The 26203-nt window shown below is 32.3% G+C and overlaps 5 protein-coding genes across 17 annotated transcripts; 2 read left to right on the forward strand and 3 right to left on the reverse strand.

Annotated features, from left to right (window-relative positions):
• Positions 1-707: 707 nt before the first annotated feature.
• On the reverse strand, positions 708-2798 carry LOC103504625 (receptor-like protein EIX2). Its single transcript, XM_008469000.3, has one exon. The coding sequence runs from the start codon at positions 2796-2798 to the stop codon at positions 708-710; it is 2091 nt and encodes a 696-aa protein (XP_008467222.2).
• Positions 2799-8903: 6105 nt separating this feature from the next.
• Positions 8904-11700, reverse strand: LOC103504626 ((S)-N-methylcoclaurine 3'-hydroxylase-like protein). Its single transcript, XM_008469001.3, has 2 exons — positions 10597-11700; positions 8904-9659 (listed from the first exon to the last, which is right to left on the reverse strand). The coding sequence occupies exons 1-2, from the start codon at positions 11470-11472 to the stop codon at positions 9147-9149; spliced, it is 1389 nt and encodes a 462-aa protein (XP_008467223.2). The 5' UTR covers positions 11473-11700; the 3' UTR covers positions 8904-9146.
• A 2770-nt stretch (positions 11701-14470) lies between these two features.
• LOC103504628 (protein ROOT PRIMORDIUM DEFECTIVE 1) lies at positions 14471-17132 on the forward strand. Of its 4 annotated transcripts, none has more exons than XM_017043321.2 (2): positions 14471-16121; positions 16194-17132. In XM_017043321.2, exon 1 carries the CDS (start codon positions 14623-14625, stop codon positions 16009-16011), a length of 1389 nt encoding a protein of 462 aa, XP_016898810.2. In that variant the 5' UTR covers positions 14471-14622; the 3' UTR covers positions 16012-16121; positions 16194-17132. The 4 variants fall into 4 exon arrangements, with proteins under 4 accessions (XP_016898810.2, XP_016898812.2, XP_016898811.2 ...); XM_017043323.2 differs by having other exon boundaries at positions 16282-17132; XM_017043322.2 differs by having other exon boundaries at positions 14471-16117.
• LOC103504627 (pentatricopeptide repeat-containing protein At3g61360) lies at positions 16578-20056 on the reverse strand. 10 transcript variants are annotated; one of them, XM_051089747.1, is made up of 5 exons: positions 18366-20056; positions 17775-17916; positions 17571-17644; positions 17336-17460; positions 16578-17059 (listed from the first exon to the last, which is right to left on the reverse strand). In XM_051089747.1, exon 1 carries the CDS (start codon positions 19903-19905, stop codon positions 18373-18375), a length of 1533 nt encoding a protein of 510 aa, XP_050945704.1. In that variant the 5' UTR covers positions 19906-20056; the 3' UTR covers positions 16578-17059; positions 17336-17460; positions 17571-17644; positions 17775-17916; positions 18366-18372. The 10 variants fall into 10 exon arrangements, with proteins under 10 accessions (XP_050945704.1, XP_050945699.1, XP_050945706.1 ...); XM_051089742.1 differs by having other exon boundaries at positions 17549-17644; XM_051089749.1 differs by lacking the exon at positions 16578-17059 and having other exon boundaries at positions 17246-17460; positions 17602-17644; positions 17779-17916.
• Positions 20057-20171: 115 nt separating this feature from the next.
• Positions 20172-24558, forward strand: LOC103504629 (protein YIP4b). Its single transcript, XM_008469005.3, has 3 exons — positions 20172-20834; positions 21808-21882; positions 24044-24558. The coding sequence occupies exons 1-3, from the start codon at positions 20334-20336 to the stop codon at positions 24302-24304; spliced, it is 837 nt and encodes a 278-aa protein (XP_008467227.1). The 5' UTR covers positions 20172-20333; the 3' UTR covers positions 24305-24558.
• The last annotated feature ends 1645 nt before the right edge of the window (positions 24559-26203 follow it).

The raw sequence follows: 26203 nt of genomic DNA on the forward strand, positions 1-26203 counted from the left end.
AGTTTCTATTATTAATAGAATCTAAAATTTTGCTATAATTTATAAATATTTTAATTTATTTTTCTTTTTTAGAAATACCTCTTATAAAAACATATCTCAGAATCAATTTTTTTATTAGATAATGAATTATATTTATAGTTTATAAAAACATATTTTATTTTACATCAACTTAAGTAATAACTATCATCTCAACATTATGGTTGTTACAAAATAAAAGTATAAAAACCAAATTTTTTGGAAACTACTTTTTTTTTTTTTAATTTTAGTTTGAATTTTCAAGAAAATTGGAGATGAAAATAGTATTTATATACTTAATTTTGAAAAACAAAGATAAAAAAACGAAAGAATTATCTAACGAAATCTTAGATAGTAGCGTCATTTTCGAGTTAGACTTAATTTTATTATAATTAATATTGGCATGCGAAGAGCTATAACAAAAGTAGGACAAGTACAATGTGAGATCTTAATTTTATTAAATCAATAAAATATTTATGTTTACCATTAATGTATGTTAAGAATAGACAATAGTTTCTTCTTATTCAAGAGATTCACATTATCTTTTAAAATAAAATTAAAAATTAAAAATTGTAATCTGTGGACTGTATTAACTTTTAATCAATAATAACAGATTTTGAAAGAACAAAAAAAATAAAACTTTATTACATATACGTATCTAATTAATTTTGTAAATGCAATTTCTTTTATTTCTATCTCCACTTCATTGCTGCAAGAATCTTGTCTTTAATCTCATCTATGAACTTGAAATATGCACATCTCCAATTCTTCTTCAATATCAAAACAACTACACCTCCCCAAAACCCTACCCCATATCCAAACATTATCATCAAGTAAAGCAACCACTTCTCCCATTTATCGTCCTCTTGATCTTGATTCTCGATTTTTGGTGACTCAAATACATTCTCGTCTACACATTTCACAGGTAGTGGATTTCCACAAAGATAAGGATTATTGTCAAAACTTGAAGCGTCATTGAATGTGGAGAGATGACCCTCTTGAGGAATGTTTCCAGAGAAATTGTTATGGGATAACCGCAGCACACCTAATGAATTTAGTTCTGATAAGCTCTTGGGAATTGATCCAGAAAGTTGATTGAAAGATAGATCAAGTGATTCCAACGATTTAGCTTCCCCTATTCCAACTGGGATTTTCCCCGTTAGATTGTTGTGGGACAAATTCAATCCAATTAACCCTTTAAGCATTGTTATCTCTCTAGGAATGAAACCAACCAAATGGTTTTTGGAGAGGTCAATATTCACCATTAACATTAGTTGTGACAAGGAGTAATTGAAGTTGCTTAATTTGATGGATTGTATGACTTTCTTTTTACCATCATAACATAATTGAGGAAATCTAAACCTACAAACAAGAGATACTTCATTTCTTCCATTTCCCATCATCACCTTAAAATTGCTAAGATTATGTGGTATAGTTCCTTCTAATTGATTATATGCAAGATCCAAAATTTGCAAGTTCTTGAGATTACATAAATTTGAAGGGATTGTACCGTTGAATTGATTATCTCTTAATCTTAGAAATTGCAAATTTCCAAGATTATCACCCACCCATGTAGGGATATTTCCAGAGAACTTATTTCCTTCAAGATCTATAAATTCCAAAATCTTAGAATTCTTCAAAACAATTGGCATAGATCCCTCAAAACTATTGCTTCTCAAATTCAATTGTTCAATATTTGAAAGATCGTTTCCATGTGAATGTGGAAAAGTTCCGAAAAATTCATTCAATGATAAATCCAAAAGATGCAACTTTGAAGTCAACAAACAACCTTCAATTTTTCCAAATAGCCCATTGTTTGAAAGATCCACATAGGCCAAATTCTTCAACTTGCAAAGAGAAAGTGGTAAAGAGCCATTCATAAAATTGGTGCTAAGAAACAAGTCTTCCAAGTTGGGCATTTGATACCCAATGTTGTGAGGAATTGGCCCCACAATTTGGTTGTGTGAAAGATCCAAAGTGGTAAGATTTTGACCATCCAACCACTTTGGTATTCCACTTGAAATACTTATATTAGACAACACCAAACTAACCAACCTCTTCTGTGTTTGAAGCCATCGAGGAAACTTGCTCTTAAAACAACCGATGCAAGAACTTGCATCAAGTGATTTTAATTGAAAAGGAGGAACCCAATTAGATTTCACATCCAATGAAAGAAACTCATTGTAGCCAATCAATAAAGTATGCAATTGAGAAAGATTTGCAAAATGAGCTTCTTCAAGAAATCCATTAAACAAGTTATCAGAAATGTCTAATACCTTCAAATTCAATAATCTTCCAAACGAAGTTGGAACTTCTCCGATCAAAGAATTGTCTGAAACATCTAAATACTCAAGATTAGACAAATTTCCAAGCGAAGAAGGAATTCGACCAGAAAGGTAACAATTTTCAAGATTAAGAAACTTCAAGTTGTTTAACATTCCAAACCAATCAGGAATTCGAGAATAATTGAAGTGATTCCAACTTAAATCCAACGAAACTAAATATTTCAATTCAAACAAACTAGAGTCAATAGAATTGCTAAATAAAACTCTATTACTGAGAGAATTGACCTGTTTGCTTTGAAGATCAATGTTAGTAACATGACTTGTAATTTGATTACAACTCACTCCCTTCCAATTACAACAATTTGTTGATTCATTCCATGAAGCCAAGACATGAGAAGGATCATTGAAACTTTTCTTTAGTTGAAGGAGAGCTTCTTGTTCCTTTTTTATGCAAGTTATGGCTGAAACTTGACAGAGAGAAAATCGGAAGAAGGCCATAGAATATGAAAGAGCCAAAATAAGTAAAACTTTTTGGGAAAGTTCACTCATTTTTGTTTGTGGATTGAGGAATGAATATAAGTCTAGCTAGTGCAGGTATTGTTCTTATAATTGGATTTAAGTGCAACAACAACTTTTTTTTTTTTTTTTTTTCAATTTTGGCAACGGTTGATTTTGTAAACATGCATTATTAATTTCATTATTTGTTATGGTGTGTGGATAGGTAAATATGAACCAATTGTTAAGGTATATTTTTAAGTCAATGGTGACGATAGTCAAATGCTATATGAAAATTTGTGTAGAAATAATTGAGGGATATAACATTGGGTGGTTTTTTAACCAATCTAATAAAAATAAAATAAATAATATAACAATAATAATAATAAAAGAAGAAGATGCAGTTGATGCACTGTTGAACTATATATCTGTTGTCGTCTTCTTCATTTCAAACACACAAACACACACTGTTTTTCTTTTTTATCTTTTCATTAACCTTAATCAATCTGTAAATCTATAAATTCTACATCTTATTGGTTCAAACCCACAACTTTTATATTAATTAATATAACAAAAAGATATATATAAATGTAAAAACGATAGGATCTGAGGGGTATGTGCTCCTGGCCACTGCATAGCTCGACGTTAAAAGGAAAGGATTTTGACAAAAAGAAAGAAAGAAAGTTTTGTGTTTCGTAAAGGATAATAATAAGAAAAACACAGCTTGTGTTTAATTTAATTTAATTAAATAAATAAAGTGCAGCCAGCGAAAGTCTTTGGTGGAGAAAAATGGAAGAAGAAAGTGCTTTTGTGGGGCTATCAAACGACTTTTTTCTACGCCGCCATTCATTCTACTCAAATTCTTCTGCTTTTGAAATAATACAATGAATTAAAAACATTTAAATGATAGAGAGAGATAGATTCGAATAATGGTTTGTATCATTGATATTGAATAGACATTACTTGAAGTGCTTAGAGTGATTGTGGAGGCAGTGAATTCATTGGACTAATTAAACAAGATATGAAATTGATTACGAGGTCATTTCTTATAATATTTTACACAATTGTGCTAGATTATTGTTTGTCCTTTGTAAGTCGTTTTTCTTTTAAACTATACAAAAAGATATGTGGTGAAGAGATAGAGAGCATTTTATTAGCTTTAGGTATGGCATCATGTGATTTCAAGTACCCATGTAAATTACAACTTGATTATTATGTAATATGTTTAAATGTAAGAAGTTAAAAAAAAAAAAAGAAAAAGAAAAAAAGATGTTTAAAAGTAACACCTTCCATGTAATGGAAGATTGCATAAATGGTGCATATAAGGTTTCATCCTATGTAGTATGTGTTTTGAAAAGTCATCCAAATACTTTTTTTCTTGGGTTTATTTCAAGTGAAATCGATATTGAAAGATTAAGTTTTTTTTTTTCTCTTTTCGATTGTTTTGGATTTTCTTGATACATCTCACCATATTATACATCAAGACTTGGATAAAAAAGATCCAAATATTATTTAATCTTTTTCAAATCTTAAAAAAAAAAAATCACACTACCAAATATTGCACAATTTGAAGAAATTGAAAAAGATAATAGGTAAATTATTTAGACAATCAATAAATTAATTTGGAGATTTGTGTAAATATAAATTGTAAATAAGATTTGCAAAATTTTATATAACATCTCCAAGGTGCAAGAAAAAAATTCACACAAAAGGTACGTAAGCGTTGGTATAGAATTCAGAAGGATTACATGTAATTTGAAAAAACTATGTAGATTTCGGTTTTAGTCACAAGCAAATTAAATAAACATGAGATTTTATAGATTTGGACTTTCTCGACAAAAACTCGATCATTGTTAACATTAAAATTCAATAGGTTAGTTTTTTCCATAAAATCTCAGACAAAATTAACACGGAGATTCTATATATATCCTAAATCTTATATATATAATTTGGTGAAAACAGAAACCATGCTAAATATTAAAAAAAAATCATATTTAATTAATTATAAAATTTAGTAAAGATAATGAAAATTGGAGAAAAAATTAAAAAGATATAAGAAATTTAGTATAAGATTTGGAAAGATTACATGAAAAAAAATATAGCAAATATTGTATGGTGAAAAGTTAGGTGAGTTAATTGTCCAAATAATTGACATAGAATTAAAAGAATGAGATGAATATTATAAATTCAAATAATGAAAATTCAAACATTACTATTTTTCTTCAACAAAAAGAAATTTAATTATTACAAATCAAAAAGTCCTAAGTGGAAAGAAAATGTGAGCTAATAAACACGTGGCAGTTTTGTAGGTCAAACTTCAAACACACACTTTTTTCGACCGTTACTCATCTCATTAACGGTAACATTAACATTAGGCCAACTTTCTTATAAATCAATTCCTTTCAATTAATTTAGCTAATTAAACTAATGTTTAACTCTAAATTTAGGTGGAACTTAATTCTTCCTAAGAGATAATTTTTCAATGTCAATTGAAATATTTTTTTTATAAAATATAACAAATATTTATATTCTATTCTCTTTTTAACTGTCTATTATTGATAAAATCTTAAATTAGTTATATTTTGTAAATATTTTCAGTAGTTTTGTCATTTATCATAATTTATTATTACTATTATATATATATATATAACATATTAAGAAAGATCGATCAAGTTTTGAATAAGAAAGTTCGAACAAACAAACGATGAATCAAATTGCTTAAGTCCTATTTGATGATCATTTTAGTTTTTGAGAATCAAGATTTTAATATTGATTTTTATCTATCTTAAGTATGAAAGTTGATCAACTCTAAAACCAATTTAAAAAATAAAAGCGGTTTTAAAAAACTATCTTTTAGTGTTCGATATTTTTCCTTGATTTTTTGAAAAGAAAAAAAAAAGGTAAAAGAATAGATAACAAAACATGAAGTAATTAAACAAATGGTTTAGGGTTAATTCTCAAAAAAAAAAAAAAAAAAAAAAAAAAAAAAAAAAAAAAAACTCGAAACTACAAGTTAAATGGTTCAAAGGAAAGTGAGCAAATTGAATGATTTTGTAAAGGTTCAATACTACACCTTATTTATATACATAAAGCTACATTCACATATTAACACAAGATGTTTTTATGAAATTTACAAACTCATTGAATATTAAAATAAGAAAGAGTTATTTTTAGAAAAAGCGAAGTAGTATTATAATAACGTTGACATTGAAGGTATAATTGTAGAAAGTCAAAAGAAATTAGAAAGTAGAAAGTTGGGAGAGACTTTGAATGAAGACTTGGAAACAAAGAATTTGTAATAACAATTAGTGTGGAAAAGAGAATTTGTAATAACAATGTGTGGAATGATGACTTTGTAGTGGGAGAATTTTAATCCCTCATATTGGTTTTTTTTTTTTTTAATTAAAAGAAAGTTATCTATATTTGTTTCAACGCGAGTAGGTACTTTAAGAATCGATAGTTTTAGTATAGGTCTAAGAAAAACTCGAACTTCCCTCAACTTTCTCTTTATATAATATATATGTATATATACAACTAAATAATATTGATATAAGTATAATTAGCTTATTGATAAAATTATTTGGAGGACCAACTTGAACTAAGATGAGACCGCATGAACTCCCAAGTTGAATTATGTTGAGTTAGCTAGGATAATATAATATTTTTCATACTATCCATTACTACATCACTACTTAATAAATTACATCGTCAATGACATGCTATAAAGACTAACTTTAATGTCCACCTTTGGCAACTTTAGCAACAATATACCTTCGGCAGTTACTCTAACAACTACCTTCTATGGGATCAATCTAGTGAAGACCAATTCCAGAAATCAACTATATTTTACCATCTTATACCCAACTTCGTCAAACTTCTTTAACAACTAACTCTAGTGACCAATTCAATCGATCATATACTAGAAAAGGCCAAAAAAAATCTCTCTTGGTAAAGGTTTTTTTTTTAAAAAAAAATAAATTTGAAGTAATTAGTTTATTATATTGTTGGTAGTAATTTGCCACTATTGAAAACACATGGAGAGCTAGCCCTCATCAAGGGGTAGAAGCCCAAAGGTATAGTTAAAGCTCATTGCAGACTAGCCCAACCCAATCTTACTCATTTTTTCATTGGTAGGATATGAATCAGCATTTTGAAAATGAAATATGTTTTGATTTGTGTCGTTCTTCATATATTATATTTGATATATAAATAAATAATTAACAGTAGTTTTCTAGAAAAATATATTTAGATGTATAAAGTATTAAAAAGAGGAATTGGTATGAATAGGATAAAAAAAAAACTAATGAAACTTTTGAATAAAATTGAATATTAAATAAAACTTTATAATATCAATAATTTTATCGAAAAATTAAAATACAAGATAAATTAAAATATATTTTGTGAAAATAAAGTTTTATTAAATTTTAATACCATATTATTGAGAAAATTTAAATATTTTTAAATAATTAATTAAAAACATATATTGAATTAACTAATTGAACGAGTTTGACCTATACACAACTCAAACTCAAGGTTAGGTCATGGATTTGATTATTAAAGTTGGTTGAGTCAGCCCAATCTAAGCTCCAATAATGCCCTAAAGTCCTCGAGTTTGGTCTTGTATCAAGTTAGGGAAGCTAAGATGGCCCAGTGATGAAGGTGAGATTTGAGAGTGTAATAAATCAACTATCTTGTTAACCTGCGCATAGTTCAATTAATATAGTGCTTAGCCTATCTAACAAATGAGTGAGATCACATATTCTATTTTAAACAATTTTTTTGTAAAATGTGCTTAAACAAACATAATTAACTTTTTGAAACATATTTTCCGAGACAACGAAAACATGTATGATGTATGCACGACTAAACAAAACACATGCTAAAGCCTATACTAGCCATTAGGGGTGTAAGAATAATCCGAGCAACTCGAACTAACCCAACTCATATTATATGGGTTGGGTTGGGTTAGTTTAAAATGTAGATTGGGTTTGGTTGAAATTTTTAATTTTTTTCGGGTTGGGTTGGGTTGCAGGTTGGAGGGTTGAAAAATTTGGGGTCAGCCCAACTCAACCCAACCCGAATTAATATAATAAATGTAGATATTAATATATATATTTCATTATTATTTATTTATTTACTAAAAGTTAAACAATCTTGATTTTTGAGAGTGTTTATTTTATTTTTTTTGTTTTACGATTGATGATTTCCATTTACAAACATTAAAATTTAGAAGCGAAAAAAAAAAAAAAAAATAATACAACTCGACAACCCAATCCATATTTTACGGGTTGGGTTGAGTTTGGTTGAAAACTTAATTTGGGTTACTCGAGTAGACAACCCAACCAACCCGAAAATATGGATTGGGTTGAGAAAGTCTCCCAACCCAACTCATTCACACCTCTACTAGCCATGCAACACCCACAACCAACTACACTAAAAAACATCCATGAACAACTACGAAGAGAACCTAAGATTGGGTAGCAAAGACAAATAATCCAATCGACCCACTTTTTATTATTTGACTACATTATTCATCATCTAATTTTTTTTTAGTGAAATTACATGTTACATAGTTTTATTGTATATGCAAAATATGATATTTTACATACCACAACTTGTATAAATATATAACAATTCGGCTAAAACCATTCTTCATCACTTTATATACTAAAGGAGCATGGATTAGTAGGTGTACTAGTTATTTTAACTTGATTGACACATTGTAACATACCCTTATTTTATCTTGAATCCAAAAGGGATTGCATGCATTAGAAAACAAGACGAGGATCTCGAAAGTCAAAAGAGAAGGAAATAAACAAAAGTTAGAGAAAATCTTTCCAATTACGAGCTATAAAGGATGACATCATAACTATGAAAAGGAAAATTTTTAACAAAATTAAATAATTTGAGCGCTCCCTCTCCCTAATCGATCAAAAGTTTTTTGCTCCAGCTCTCCCTTCGTCAAGTCGGGTAGAACTGAGCTATAGCTTGGCTTAGCTCGTTGATATTAAGAGGATGAATTTTCTTAATAAAGATGGACAACATGAATACAGAAGTCACGTCATGTTTTCTATAAAAAATAATAATATACATACTAAACTAAAACATAGGAATATGTATAATTTGTACACAAGCTTGGATTTATTTATGTAAATAATATATGACATGAATAAAAAACATGTAATAATAAACTTTTATTATATATATATATAAATAATAATGTGTTGACAATCATTTTAAATAACCCTCCTTTTAGGAATAAGTTTAAGAGTTTCATATTTTTGCAATGTTACACCAAGCCTTCCATTCAAATCCAACTTTGATAAATCTTCATCATTAGGAAGCGACCATTCAAAGTTGTGAATTAATGTGGCTAAAATCAAAGGAACTTGCACAATGGCCATTGGAAGACCAGGGCAAATTCTTCTTCCTCCACCAAATGGCAAATATATACCTATAATCATACCCTTTAAAATCCACATTATCATTACCACAACCAACATCAAATCTTTGAGGATTGAATGTTTGAGAATCTTCCCAAACTGAAGGGTCTCTCCCAATTCCCCAAACATTGACAAAAACCATACTGTCTTTTGGGATTGAGTATCCCATAACTTCGCAATCCATTGGAGCTAAGCGTGGAAGAAGAAATGGGGCAGGTGGGTGTAGTCTTAGGGTTTCTTTCACACAACGCCATAGATATTGAAGCTCAGAAATGTTGGATTCATCAATGGGCCGGTTTTCCTTTGTTACCTTCTTCATTTCCTCTCTTACTTTGTTTAGTATGTCTTTGTCTTTTAGAATCTCTGACATTGCCCATTCCACTGTTGTTGTAGTTGTGTCTGTGCCTGCAGATAGCAATTCCTGCAATAGTAATAATTAATAATGCATCAGACGATACATGTTTGATTATAAATCTATATATCTCAAAATGAAGAGATCTCACAATCGTCATACTATGCACCATAAAGGTGTTTCCGACTTCTTGTGATTTTGTATCACATATACATGAGTTTACATGGGGAAAAGAAGAATAATAACTGAAATATATATCATAAAGAATGTGAACTCGTCCGTTTTTCATTGTGTAAATCCTCGATATGTGTCTATGAAGTCTTTTTTTTTTTTTTTTTTTTTTTTTTTGCATGAATGACTTGATTTAATTTTCATTGCACTAATGTTGAATGACTTGGATTTTGAGAACAATGAATATATCAACATTTTGTTTATCTCACATACCACTAATTAAATCCCACTCGTGACTTCTTAATTTTTATGTACCTTTCAGTCGAACTTCTCCCTTCAAATCTGTTCTTTTATGTTTCTCTTTCATTTCATTAAAGCAACTTTTTATGTTCCTCTCTCAAATCCTCTCACTCATGATAAATGAGCATGAGAGTTTGTCAAAGTGAGTGATGAGTGATTGGTCAATGGCCTAAAGCTCGAGCACAAGATTTGTTGAAGAGAGTGATAAATGTTAAACAGTAGCGATAAGCCGAAAGGAAAGGAAAGGTTGGGCAAATTAATGAGAGATGGAGAAAGTACCAAACACAATAAAAGTAGTACGTGAGACTTAAGCAAAAAGTTCGTTTTCATTGTTTTCAAAATTTCAAGTTATTCAATATTAACACATCACAGATAGAGTCATCCAAAAAAACTCAAGTTTAACCGATATTCACTTAAAAGAAATCAAAGAATAATAAACCTAAAAAGTCATATTCTTGAAAAAAAATCGGATATAAAAAATGATCGATACTTGCGAGGTATTTCAAAGTGGTTAAAAGAGTGATTTTGTACTTACAATAATCAAGGCATTGATTTGTTGATCATCGAATCCACTTTGAATCAAGACATCCAAGAAATCATTTGAAGCTGAACCTTGTTGACAATGAATTTCTCTTCTTTCTTTAATAAGAATCCCCCACAAAGAATCAACTTCATTCTTGTAAATGTCAGCTTTATTTTTAAGACCTTGAAGATCAAACCTTCTCAACAATGGATAAAAATCAGCCAAATTTGGAGTCAAACCCAAATCCATCATTTTCTTGAAAGGCCCTTTAATCCCCTTAAACCCATCACCAACAAAATCAAGCAAATCCATCGAGAAAATCAAGTTAGAAAGTGTATTGAAAACAGAGGTAAAGACAAAATCCTTAACCTCCACAACAGATCCTTGCTTTGATTCCAGAAATTTCACTAATTCCTTCATCTTCTTCTCTCTCAAAATAGCTTGTGATTCAATTGCTTTAGCCGTAAACAAGTTCACTTTACAAAGTGACCTCAAATTCTTCCATTGATCTCCACATTCAGGGGAGAAAACAAGAGAGTGTTGATCGTGGAGTGCTCTATCAGGGGTCATTTGGAAGATGTATCGAGCGGAGAGAAGGCGGTCTTGCGTCTTGAGAACTGCAGTGGCGGCAGCCGGAGAAGAAGCGACGATGAGACGCTGAGCTCCAAGCTTGAGGGAGATTAAAGGGCCATAGATATTGGCAAATTGGGTGATGGAAATGTGAGCATTTTGACCAATCTGAAGGAGATTTCCTAAGATTGGCCATGGATTTGGACCAGGAGGAAGTGGGAGTTTTGAAGATGGAGATTTGATGTGTTTGAGAATAATGAAAATTGGAAGTAGAAGAAGAAGAGATGGAAGAAGAATCGAAAATGAAGGAATCAACATCTTTGAAATATGGAGTTTTGGAGTTACATATGGCGTAGAATTATTAAGGAAGTTTTAGTTCAATATATTATAGGGGAAAGTTAAAATGATTGAATATATAAAGCGGTACAATATTACTTCACACTTTAAATGACATTTTTAGAACATGTCTGTGAGTGATTTTAAAGATAGGTAGAATCTCTTTTGTCTTTTTTAAAATACTCCAAAATATATTTTTAAATCTACAAGACTAATATGGATGGTATGAAAAATGCTAAATTTGAAAACTAAATTAATTTAGAAAGTAAGAAAATTGAGAATCCATGAGAGAGAGGAAAAGAAGAAATAAAAATAAAAACAGTAAACGTGATTCACGACTTTCCTTCCTCGATGAATGAGTATTAAAGGTTGGGTTTGGGTCAGCCCAATCTGAGCTCAAATGATGCCCTAAAGTCCTAGGGTTTGGGCTTGAATCAAGTAGGGTGGCCAAGATGGTGATGAAGATGATATAACCCTAAAGCCTAAATATAAATACAATGGATAGAAATTTTTAGAATAATTTATTAAGTATGTAGTAATATTTTAAAAAAATTACAAATATAGTAAAGTCTATCGATGATATACTTCTATCGTTGATAGACTCTTATGTTTATCAGTGACAGATTTTGCTATATTTACAATTTTTTTTTAAAATGTTGCTATATACTTAATTTTTTTAAATAAAATTACTACATTTGCAACTACCCCTTTTAAAACATACACCCACAACCAACTACGTTAAAAAGAACATCTATGAACAACCACGAAGAGAACCTAAGATCGACAGTAGCAAAGACAAATCAACTCCACCCACTTTTTATTATTCGACTAATATCTAATTTTGTTTAGTGAAATTACATGTTAAATAATTTTAGGGGAAATTTTCATAAATATAACAAACCAACCAAATATTTACAATCCATATAACAAAATGAAAAAGTTACCATTTTTTTTAAAAAAAATATTTCAGGTTTGTTATTTCTTTTTATTTGTTTTTTCTTTTTTTTTTCAAACTGTTATTTGATTCTTATGTTTATTGTTTTCCAAATTGTTATTTGGTTCAAGATCATATATGTATACTAAAATGTTCAAGATCATATATGCGTACTAAAATGACCAATACTGCCGTGGTATTTCAAAGCGGTTAAAAGAGTGTGATTTTGTACTTACAATAATCAAGGTATTTATTTGTTGATCACTGAATCCACTTTGAATCAAGACATCTAAGAAATCACTTGAAGCTGGACCTTGTTGACAATGAATTTCTCTTTTTTCTTTAATAAGAATCTCCCACAAAGAATTAATTTCATTAAGGTAAATGGCGGTTTTCTTTCTAAGACCTTCAAGATCAAACCTTCTCAACAATGGATAAAAATAATCCAAATTTGGAATCAAACCCAAATGTAAACGATCGTTGTAAAAAAAGTAAACGATCCGGTAAAAAATATAAATGATCGTGTAAAGAAATCTAAACAATCGTATAGCAAAAGAATTAAAAAAAATCGTATACCAAATTTAAAAAAAAAAATCGTTTAGATTTGGGTTCTCAAATCTAAACTATGTGTAACAAAATTAAACGATGGAATTAAAAAGATAAATTGTAGCCAAACGATCCATATCTAAACGATCGCGTATAAATCGTAAATATATTATGCGCACGTTATTGACGGCGTGATTGACATAACATTTTTTATATTTACACAGTGGGTCTCTAGACTTTTTCGTTTTTTGAATTGTTCTATAGAGTGTAAATATTTTACGGCTTTTTTATATTTTTTGAAAAGACCCCTTTATAAAACCATAACCATGTTTTTTTAGTTAAATAAATACCTTTCCCGACCTAATAATAATTTAGAGAACATATGAGAGTAAATATAATTGCTGTAAATTATGAAAATTGATATTAGTATCTAAAAATCATTCTTTAACGTTCTCAAAATAATCATTATTTGTTTTCTTATAGAACTTTGAGATAGAATGAGAGAATGTAATTTGAGAGGGGTGAGGTGAAATTCAAACTTCTCATAAACTCTCTCAAATTCTTTTAAAATTTTAGGGTTACCAAAGATTTGGGATTAACATAAAATAAATAAAACAATTTTTGAAAGAAAAAAAGTATTTATTTAAGTAAAAAAGAACACTAAAAATAGATCTAATGAAAAAAAAAAACAAACAAACATGTTCATTGTTTCTTAAACCCTAAGATATAACCACAAAATATAGTCTAAACTTCTAACTATATGACCTTGTGTGACATGAATTTCTAGTCCACTACTTGTGATAATAGTGGTAAAGGGAAAGGGAAATATTCGTTGATATAAAAGATAAGTTCGTATGATATTTTTAAAAAAAGAAAGAGAGAGAGATAATGGTCTTCATTTGACAGTAATTTTGTTTTTTGTTTTCGAAAATCAAAGTCTAATTTTTATTCGATTCTTACAAGGAGACTAAATCTCTAATTTTGAAATGAATGATACATTGGTCGAATTAGAAAAAATGTCCTTCAAAATTGTGGTTTGCATAAAAAATGCCCTTAAAATTTTAAAAGTTTTAAAAATATCCTAAAATTTCAAAAATACCCTTAGTTTAGGATAGAAACCGTTAAGCTTTTGTATAAAAAATACTCCTTAATTATTGAAATGTTTTCTCATAAATATCTTTAAACTTAAAAAAAAAAAATCAAAAATATTTTCATAAATCCAATTTTTATACAAAATTTCTTAGCACCCAAAATAAAAACCAAAATTACTCAAAACTGTATTTTAAATTTATATCGATATTTGTATTGATATTTTTGCATATCTATGAATTTGATATCAATAGAATGAGTGAATCGATATTTTCGTTACATCGTAGAAAAATTCACAAATCACAGGAAATAAATACCAAAATGATACTAATATAAATATAATATAAAGTTGTGAAAGTTATATATATATATATATATATATATTCTTGATTTAAACTAATAGATTTTATAGAGGAAAAAAAATAAAAGCTGATTTGAAGAGTGAGGTTTCAAATTCCATGGCTTGACCTCCACCTCCAAGGCTGCGACTCTCCATCTCCTCCCTCAACAATCTCGACGCTAAAACCCTAAACCCTAATCGAAGTGAAATCCATTGGAAAAAGATGTTGATCTTTTTTGGCTACCACCCTAAATTCCTCACCTCCAATTTTACATCATTCAAAACTAGGGCTTATTTTCTCTTCAATTTCACTCGCTCACGATCAATGTCTCAATCCACCTCCATTCCCAAAAACCTCCAAAGGGTTCGTGACCATGGCTACGATAATTACATGGAAGTGGAGAAGAAAATCCGTAAAGTGCTCAAGTTTCAGGACCTTATTCTCTCCCAATTCAACCAAACAATCCCAGTTTCTCGCCTTGATATCTTAGCTCGCCGCCTTGGGTTCAAGCAACACGAAGCTGGGGCCTTCGTCCTCAAATTCCCTCATGTATTTGAAATCTACGAGCACCCTGTTCAAAGAATCCTCTATTGCAGGTTAACCCGAAAAGCCCACCTCCAAATCGAGCAGCAAAAGCGAGCTGTCATTGCCCAGATTCCGGATGCTGTCACTCGGCTGAGGAAACTCTTGATGATGTCCAACAAGGGCCGTCTTCGCCTCGAGCATATTCGGATTGCTCGATCTGAATTCGGGTTGCCTGACGATTTTGAATATTCGGTAGTTCTCAAACACCCTCAATTTTTTAGACTGTTTGATGCTAAAGAAACTAGGAATAAGTACATTGAAATTGTAGAAAGAGATCCAAGTCTTACTGTTTGTGCAATAGAGAGAGCTAGGGAGAGGGTTTATAGAGAGCAAGGAAGTGATGCTGAGGACATTAGATTCTCGTTCATTGTGAATTTTCCTCCTGGGTTTAAGATAGGGAAGTATTTCAGAATTGCAATGTGGAAATGGCAGCGGCTTCCTTATTGGTCGCCATATGAGGACATTTCTGAGTATGATATGAGGTCCATTGAAGCACAGAAGAGGATGGAGAAGAGGGCAGTGGCAACAATTCATGAGATGTTGTCTTTGACTGTAGAGAAGAAGCTTACATTGGAACGGATTGCGCATTTTCGATTAGCAATGAATCTGCCGAAGAAGTTGAAGGACTTCCTTCTTCAACATCAGGGAATTTTCTACATTTCAACAAGAGGAAACCATGGAAAACTTCACACTGTTTTCCTCAGGGAGGGTTATAGGAGAGGTGATTTAGTAGAGCCTAACGATGTGTATTTGGCTAGAAGACATTTGGCTGAATTGGTTTTACTCAGCCCAAGGAAGGCAAAACTAGACAGGGAACTAGTTGGGTACAGGAGAGAGAGAGTGGGTTATGATATGGAAAACTGTAGGACAGATTATGTGGAGGATAAATCTGATGATTTTGGTGTTGAGAACAAAGGCAATGTGAGAGATGTTTTGGACTCGGACATAGGTTCTGATGTTGAATCCGATTTCTCTGATGATGATAATCATAGTGTCGAGGTCGAGGATGTGGGCATAACGGAATAACGTAAACTGAATGAATAACGTAAACTGAATGTTCTCCAACAGTTTCCTTGGAGCTGCTGTGTTGAAGGTTCAGAGCTCATTTGGTAGATCTGGCTGATACAACGTTGTGAGTAAGCACTGGGAATTACACTTGTTGTATACTAAACATAAGCACTCTTCAAACATTTATTTTGTTTATTCAGAGCCTAACGGCATTAATCTCTTCGCGTTGGTGTTCGCTGTTCGGTTGGGGTGGTTAATCGGTTCTGTTTTGGATATGTGGTTTGGCAGTGTGTGAACGAGTGAAGGGATGCCATGGCTTAAAGAGGAGAGAGTTGAAGTTACCACAAGCATGGAATCCAAATTCTGAAGGCAAACAAGAATTAGGTAAAAAGGAAATGAATTCAACTTGGACGGCCATGATCTGCAGGAATACTACATGGAAAGTCCTTGTAGTTTTACGTTTTAGCTTCAAAGCTGCACAGAATGTGGCATAGAAAAAGAAAGCTTCTGGAAGATTTTTGTTTCAGGTTGCTTTCAATTCAGTTATCATTTTTATCTCTCTTTCTCAATAAATCAATCAGTGATTTAATAAAAAAAATTTGCGTTGTATGCATTCATTTGATGATTCTTTTTCATTAACATCAACATGGAAATTGGGGAGAGGGGTTTGTAAGTTTTACATGTGGCAGGTCATGGAAAAGTCAGCACTTTGTTTCTAATTTCAACTAAGGTTCCTTTTTGGTTGAACAACTTTGTTGTACTATCTGCAAGATGGTTGCGGAAGGCCTCGATCATTTACTTCTGCGATGTGTTTGTGTGAAATTGTTTCTTTGAGATGTTCAACTTGAGCTTGAAGAGTTGTAGAGAGACGATTGCAGAGCTTCTTCTTTGCATGCCCATTGCATGCATTTTCATGACTAAAGAGTTGTTCTTGTGGCAAGCAGGTCTTTTGAGGCCAGGGCGATGTTCAGTTCTTTTTTAGATCCTATCTTTCTTAGTAATCCCGGTTAGAACTGCTTTTTGTATATTGTTGTAAGGCTCTTTTTTGGTTCCCTTGTATATATACCTGAAAGAACAATTTGGAACAAACTTGAAAATTTGTATCTTTTTGGACCCAAGTAAAATATCAAATTCCTTAATTAGGGCTATCTGTGAGAATAGAATTGTATATGATCCAAATCAATACATTGGATTCTGAACTTTGGATAGACCATCAATACATGCACAAGGTATACAATATCTACATCAAAAAAATTTAAAATGTCAATATGCTCCTTAATGTTGAAACTTTCTACAAATTTAGTGAAATTACAATCACTGAAGAGAAGTATCTTAACTTCACCTAATTTCAATCTAAATCGTTAGTCTTGTGAACTAATGTGGTTGTCTAATGCGTCCTTAAGACCATAAGCGAAGGAAACTGCAGCAATCGAGCACGAGATGAAAGCTTCAGTACAGTACCCAAGTCTGCAGAATGAGAGAATAAAAGCACATCAAAATAAGACTTGAAGAGTTCTAGGTTCTAAGAGAGAACAAAGAATCGAGGTTTAATTACATTCGGTCATTCTGAATAATACCCATAAGTTTATAATTTCTGTAAATCATAACCTTCTACACTGTGCAGTTGAAGTGTTTGACTTGTAGATTTTTCCTAAAAACAAGAATGATAGAAAGTATATTCAAAACACATATTTGATTGGTAATATTCAAAAAGCAAAAAAGAAAAATTTCAGTCATCTCAGCATTCTGAAGTGTTACAAAATCTGAGTTTTAGAACTTACATACTCGGTCTTGAGGTCTTGAGTTTGTAATCTGGCCATCTATCTAAAGCAATTGAGGCTTCCTTGTGTTCCGTTGAAATTTCAACGGCATGGCTACTTGCAACATCAAAGGATCCATGGTTGCTTTAATGATACAGTATTTCTGTAATGGTCAGTGCACATGAATACACATGATTATTCAGATATGGAAAGAAGTGGTCTACACTATATGCAGGCAAATATCCCCTTTAAGAATCTGCCAATACTTCCAACAAGATGAAAAGAAGAGTTTCGATAAACTATACCTCAGAAACATTTCAATTAGAAGAATGGGATTACTTTGGAGAATCTTAGTTTAAAGTGCAACACTTTTTCAACTTTTGAAATAAGCACTAATGAAGTCTTTAGCTCAAAATTACAGTCTCAGGTGTTTTTAAACTGTAAAGTTAATGAGATCAATTACAAATGTTTTTCAAATCTATATCTTTGTCGACTAGGGAGCAATTGCACATGTAGATTTTCAAACATACAATATAAAGTGGCTTCCTCTTTCAATAATTAGAGTTTTAGTTTTCTAAACTTTCATCATGTCAAAAGTGATTCCAAACTTACTATTTGTCTATGATGCTGGAATCTCAGATAAGAACTGATTTGGTGGGGGCAAAACAGTTTTAAGCTTCTTCCTCAACTGTTCAAGCTCCCCATATTTGTCTGTTGCACGTGCCTTCAGAAGAGATCTCTCCATTATCAGAAATGCTGCTTCACTCATCTGTCTCCCTCTCTCCAACATTTGTTTAGAGCATTCAAATGCTTGAAGGACCATTCCACGGGCACATAATCCTGTTACCAACAGATCCAACACATGACTATGAGGACAGTATCCCTTCTCTACCAAATAAGCCCAGAAACCCAAAGCCAAGTCAACTCGACGATTTTCACAGAAAAACTTCATTATCATCACTGTCGTTCGTGTTTTAGGCACAAAATTTTGCCGTACCATTTTGCTATACAACTCACGAAAACCTCCAACATCCTCCAATCGAATCAAGCCTAAGAACATCATATGGTAGGTCACACTGTCATGTCCAATGTGTTTAGCCTCCATATCTTCCATTAGAGCTGCTGCAGACTTTACATCACCAGACCTAATCAAGGAACTTATCAAAGCATTATAAGCTCCAATATCAGGACACAAGTTTCTCAGAGGAATTTCATCAAACAGCTGGCGTGCTTTGGTTTTATCCTTTACTATCCCTGCTCCGTGGATAAGAGTAGTGATTGTTTCCAATGTTGGCTCCAATTTTGCCCTCTCCATTTCTTTAAAAACTCTCAAACCATCCACGAAACAACCCTTTTTGCAGTATGCATCAATTCTAATGCTATAAGTCACAGCATTTGGCTTAAAACCTCTCTTAATCATCTCATGATAGAAAAGCTCAACAGAAGTAATATCACTCGATTCCTTAAACCCTAAAAGCAAGAGATTTATGGTTTTAATATTCGGGGGAAATCGAGAATACATCTTGTGGAACACTGATCGCGCCTCTTTCATTTGTCTCTGAGTACAAAAAGCTCGAAGGAGTACATTAAATTCCTCAGTACCAAATTTCCTCCCAACAAATACTTCATTCTCCATTCTCTGAAACGCTTCAATGGTTTCTTCAAATGATCGAAACTTCGCAATCCTCGAAAGCAAGATGCTCATGGACTTGAGAGTAAGCAAAAAAGGGTGGGTTTGTCGAATCTCACGCATTAACTCCCATGATTGATCGAAATACCTCATTCTGGCGAGAATGTGAAGGGTCTTCTCGAAAGCGTCAGGAGTTGGGGAAGCTTGAGAATGGTGGAGGCAGAATTTGAAGAACTCCAAGGCTTTGAGGCCATTGGAATGAGCTGCGAAGAGGTGGCCAAGGACGTCGTTGAGGAAAGTGTTTGAAGGAAGAGGAGATGGAATGAGGTGAAGAAGAGTGGGGTGAAGAGGTTGATCAGGAAATGGATGGTCGTTGATAATTTTCGCGATTCTTTCGATTTCAGTTGTGGATTTATGAAGATGAGTACAATAAGAAGCTGCATAAATCAGAAACGAATGAGAAGAAATGGGTTTTTGAGGGATTTGAGTTAGCTTCATCAGAATCGCCATTTTTAGTTTCATCAACCTCCTTGAATCGATAAAGATCTTAAACTCATCTACTCTATTGAAGAAGAAGAATCAAACAAAGAAAAACTGCAGATTGAAGAAGGAAGAAGGAAGAAGAAAGGAGTGTGCTAAAGTTGTAATTTCAATGAAATAATCATAAGACAACAAACCATCGGTTTTCGAACTTTTGTGTACAAACTCAATGGTCCGACCCGGTCTAGAGAAATGGGTTTTTTGAGGTTACTTATTTAACGGCGACGTTTAGGCGTAACCCCCATGGAAGAGTGATTAACGGAATTTCTTCTTCTTCTTCTTCTAAGAACATAAATTACCAAACTCCAAATTTCTGTTCCTCTTCTTTAGATCTGATCTTCTTCTTCATTCTTCGATTCAATTCGATCCTTTTTCTCATCGTTTTCCCGAGAAAATTCCCTTCCCGGGAAATGTCGCACAGCGATACAATTCCTCTTCATCAATCGTCCCAATCGGACATCGACGAGATCGAAAATCTCATCAACGCCAGCGTTCAAACCGGCCCTTCAACTGTTCTTCCAGCTCGACCCCCAAGTCCTCCCAGGGCTTCCATTCCTGTTTCTTCTTCCCCCTTTTTACAGTCCAATCTCCCCCCACTTCCCCCCAAATCCACCAATCAGAAGCCGCCGACTGTCTTTCCTACTCCACCACCGTTGCCCGTTTCCGGTAATGGGAGGCCTGATTTATCGGCTTCTGGATTTGGGTCACCTCCCAACACTCTAACCGAACCGGTATGGGATACGGTCAAGAGGGATCTGTCCCGGATCGTCAGCAATTTGAAGCTTGTGGTTTTTCCTAACCCTTTCCGTGAGGACCCTGGAAAGGCTTTGAGGGATTGGGATCTGTGGGGGCCTTTCTTTTTCATTGTGTTCCTTGGTCTTACTCTTTCGTGGTCTGCATCGGTCAAGAAGGTTAGCCTTGTAAAAATTTGAGCTTGTTGAAATGGTTAATTGCTTTGCTTGGATTTTGTTTGATTTTAGTTCACATGCAAGTCTCAGTTTGCATCAAGATTTTTAGTTGTTTATGATGTGATTTTTCTTATATTTTCCTGTTTTGGGCTTTCGATGTTTTGGTTTGGCTTGATAGCTATCTGCAGTTATTAAGATTTGGAATTGAGTTGAATTCATTGTTGAAAGTTAAGATATAGCTTAGTATTTTATATCTCAGGGTAGGCAGAGGCGACTGTAGTGGCCAGTTTGTTTCATTGGATTTTAATAGGAACCGATGATTCTAGTCAGTTGGAATACTTGGGAAATTATAGGAACACTTGCAAGCTTCTTTCAATGGCTGAAAGCTAATTGAATAGATGCATAAGTGTTGTAACTAGTATGGTGGGGTGCATAAATGCTGATACAATTTGTTTAAATGGTTTGTGGGATATAAACCATTATCTATGTGCTAGATTACAGCGTGGATATTCAGGATATTGAGACGTGCATGGCTAAAATCTCAAGTTCTAAATTTCATTATGACTTTAATCAGCATATATTTCGAAGGGGAAATGTAGATATGGACTGCCAAAATATCTGTCTCATAAATTAATCTGAAGGCAACGATATTGCTACTTGATATAAAAGAGAAATGTTTGTTTACTGAACCCGCTATTAGGAATATCAGCTCCTTCTTAGGCAGGGCGTGTTGCTTGCTCTAGGGTATGTACTTTTATGACTATGGATACTAGACTAAGGGGATATTACTAAGTCGTACCTCACCCAAGAGAAATTTAGAATTCATGTACTTATTGTTATTATTATTATTGTTATTAGTATTAAATAAAGTCTTTCAAATGAAACACTACCTTTATTTAATCACCGTCATTCATTAAATAAAGGCTTGATTTTCTTTTGGTATTCTACTGACTGTATCAATTGATTTTCTTTTCAGTCTGAGGTTTTTGCTGTTGCATTTGCACTACTTGCTGCTGGTGCAGTGATTCTGACCTTGAATGTGCTTCTGCTGGTAACTAAATCTATCTTTAACTCATTCCCAGCTTCCTTCTCACTCTCTTATTCAAGAACATGTTTTTACTGTCACGTTTGTTTTTATCCAGTAGAAAATGGAGTTATACTTATTTAAAATTGTGTTGTGCTGCCTTCTTGATTGTATTCATTGTTAGGACTTCAGAGTATGAGGGAACGTTTGGGGTTCACTTTTCTCATATTCAAAATTATTTTGAAAGATGCTTTTAGTCATTCTAAATGTATTTATGTTTGATTATTTTACTCTTAAATGCAGTTTATCTTGAAATATTTAAAACCACCTTTTGTCATATTCAAAATTGTTTTTGAAGAAGTCCTTCAATTTCATGTTTGATTTTTTACTTTGAAAAGCAATTTCCATACCATCAAAACTGATTTTGAATGTTGAAAAACATCTCTCAAAGTGATTGAACATAGGCAATTCTTAATTGTTTCAAAATCACTTCCAACCATTCCTAAGAGTTAGATCTCGTGTTAGTTTGGTATTTTTCTGTAAAAATGATGGTCGAAGCAATTATGTTTTTTGAGTAAAATTAAATTGACATAAACCCGACTGTAACAGAGAATTGGACTGATCCCTTGACCAGAGCCATTATTATGATAGATGTTTTGTACTTCTGAAAATGAACTTCAGAGGAATCAGAGCTCTCAGGAGAAGTTCTCTTGGCTCAAGATGCTTTCCAACCATAATGAGAATACCCTTCAGGTTAATACGGTAAAAGATGTCCTGTAGCTCTACGAAAAGCCTTAGCCTAACGTGAATACTTAATATGCTTTCTGGGTTCAAATTGGTAGTTGATTCTGGAAAGTTCAAAGAGTGTTTTGATATGCGTAGGTGAGATGTGCCTTTCTTTCTTAATTCCAATAATTTTCTAGTAATTTAGAGTTGAATTAAGGGGGAAAAACTTAAATAAACATACAGGTTCATCTTCTTCGTTTGAGTGTCTCACCCCAAGTGTCTCTCCAATAGATATGGAGAAATATGTAAAGGAAACTAAAGGGGATGCTTTGGAGGGCTATAAGTCTAATGATACGGAAACTTATTTGGAGATGATGAGTTTCAATTTAAGGTGTTTGCAACGTACTATTTTGTGGTCGTGTGGTCTATTTGTTGTCAAAAGACTCATAACACGTAAAATTTTTTTGCCTCTAATTTTTTCTCAATAAACACTTCTTTGACATGGTGAAAAGTTATAAATGAAACCAGTATTATTGAGAGAATCAGAACTTAGGAATCCCAAAGTTAACTATCGATACTATAAAAGTTATTCCCATTTCACCAAACCCTCTATGTACGACTAAAGCGCTTTTCCAAAAGAAAATGAACAAAAAGCCTTTCAATAGAATTAGTAACCGAAGGAGCATAATAGAAATAGAAATAAGGCCCACCACTTCCGGAGACTCCCAATGAGATAGATTACAATGAAAACTCAGAGATGGGGGCGACTTAGAAGGAGACGAAATAGAGGCAACTGCGTGCACCTCTTTTAAATATATACGTGGAAAAATAAGCACTCCTTGCACACCTTTTACTTGATGACGAGTGCAAGCACTCCCATTTTCTTTTATCCAAAACACTCTTTTAAATATATACGTGGAAAAATAAGCACTCCTTGCTCACCTTTTACTCGATGACGAGTGCAAGCACTCCCATTTTCTATCTTCCTTTGGATAAATATAATCCCCGTCAAGAAGCTGAAGCTATTGTGAGCAAACCCATTCTTCATTTGCTGTTAAATTTTCTCTTAAGGAAAAAAATCCAATTACCTATATTCTCTTACCAAACATCTTCTACTAACACCAGTTTTTCTTGAACTATTAAAATTTTAGGAAAGTAGTGTATGGATTCTGATTCCACCCAGTCGTCCTTCCCACATACACAACGTTTTCTTTCTCATTTCCAACGCTAATCAATGAACATTATTAAAGAATGATCCAAGCTTTGAAATGGTACTCATTGGGCTTGGCAAGCTCTTACTATAGATATAGATGCCAGTAGTTAACCGTTACTAACCCCCCCCCCCCCCCCCCCTCGCGTCTGTTTCATATCTCTAATCTATAAAAATATTGGTTTCTCTCTGCATAAACTAAAACCACCTTGGTTTGCTCAAAATAATCGGGGACTTGCACTGTTAATGCAGGGTGGACATATAATATTCTTCCAGAGCTTGAGCCTGTTGGGATATTGCCTGTTTCCTCTAGATATTGGAGCATTGATCTGCATGTTGAAAGACAATGTAATAGTGAAGATAGTTGTGGTATGTGTGACCTTGGCATGGAGTTCTTGGGCTGCATATCCTTTCATGAGTTCAGCAGTGAACCCAAGAAGAAAAGCTCTTGCACTCTATCCTGTCTTCCTTATGTATGTATCAGTTGGTTTTCTCATCATTGCCATTGATTGAGATGCATCATCAATGGAGTTACTGAAATGGTTTTGGTAAGAAGAGATTGAAAAGATGATTGAGTAATCATTTAGGAAGTTCATGCAGTGATCTCACTATTCTCACACATTACTGTAACCTTTTTTTTTTTCCTTTTTTGACTTAATATCATATAATGTCTTGGAAGTTGAAACTCAGATCTGCCTACATCATTCCCATTCACTGTCTGCAAATTTTCTTGATGGAAATCCGAAACTGTGTAATATTTCTTGTAATTAGTGATGGCTTCATTTGTTTTAGATATAATAATTTTTCTTCTATTTTGGGTATTTCTTGTATTTCCTTAGACTTGAAAATGAGAAATGTTGAAAATAATTTCTTGGAATTTGAAAATATTTGAGAGTGGCATTTTGTAGCTTGGATATGCATGAGGTGGTGGGAAGCAGGTCCATTGTAAGATTACATAGTCCAAATATTTGCCACTCACTTTTGCTTGCTTTCAGACTTTACAAATCAAATAGGTTTTAAAGTTTTGTTCCCCTAAAATATTTTTTTGATATTCTTTCTTTCTTTCTTTCTTTATATTATTATATATGTATTCTTTTATTTATTTATTTTTGCAAATATTAACGTGTAATTGTAGCCTATGAAATAATTTATAATCATGTCATTGAACTAATATTAATCAATTTATGAGAGTCATTGAACTAATATTAATCAATTTGTGAGAGTGTTTCATTTTAAATTTTTTTGTATAATTCTCATTTTATAATATTGTATTATTTACACTTATTGTAAAATTTTGTTTTTCTCCCCTAACAAGTTGGTATTCTCACACGCAATTTTTTCTCGAATGAAATTTAAAATATTTAATAATCACTCAAAATAGTTTTAAAAATGTATTTTGAACAATTTTAATCAAAAGCATTTAAATAAAAACAAGTTTCTTAAAAATCATTTTTGTCTTCAGTCAATCCTAACTATCGCTTAGTCTTTTATGCGTGCGGATGCATGAACACAAATGTCATCTTGCCAAATTTTGATCGCATGAACTTTAATTATTTCCAACTAATCAGTACCTAACTTTATTCATTATGCATAAACAAATCTATCTTCTAGTGTCAATTGCAATTAAGGGTGATAATCGCCTTCGATTTCTTGGACCAATCGAGAACCAAACCATGCACAAAACCAATGTTGAACAAACAACATTTCTCAATTAAGACATTCAAAATTCCACCCTGCAATTGCACAATGTAAAATCCTACTTTCTTTTTTAAGTAATAATGAACTAAAACTATTATTTGATAATCCAATAATAATAAAGAATTATTTAATTTTAGGATATAAATCAAACACTTAGAAAAATGAAACCTAAAAATCGTTTTGAATGATCTGATATTTAGTGGGTTGAAATAAGTGTTGTCATAGGGTTGGTCAAGTGTTACTTCACTCACCTTCATTGCAATTTTATTTATTTATTTATTTAATTAGATCTCTTAGTATATACAATGTTGCTATATCTAATTATACTGAAAAATTGTCAACTACGTTACAAAGTTTTCTTTTAAGTAATTTCTCCCTTTTCACTCTCTTTTATTCATTATAATTCACGTTAATATATTCCTTCCACCCTCTTCTTGTCTTTCAATTATATTTTGATATTTTCGTTTTCATTCTCTCTCTCACTTTTTTCATCAAATATTTCTAGTAATATCCTAATACCTACTTTGTATATTTTTACACCAAAATTCTTACGTTGCTAGACTCCACTTGTTTATTTTTCTTTTATATAGAAACATAGGTTTTCATTGAAAAAAAAAAAAAAGAAAAAAGAAAAAAGAAAAAATGATTCTCCTCTTCCAGCTGTGCTAAATAACTACGTAGGTCGGTTTCAAAATATCTTTAAAATAGGTTGTA

The sequence above is a fragment of the Cucumis melo genome, chromosome 9 (genome assembly GCF_025177605.1).
Source record: "Cucumis melo cultivar AY chromosome 9, USDA_Cmelo_AY_1.0, whole genome shotgun sequence".
Lineage (NCBI taxonomy): Eukaryota > Viridiplantae > Streptophyta > Magnoliopsida > Cucurbitales > Cucurbitaceae > Cucumis > Cucumis melo.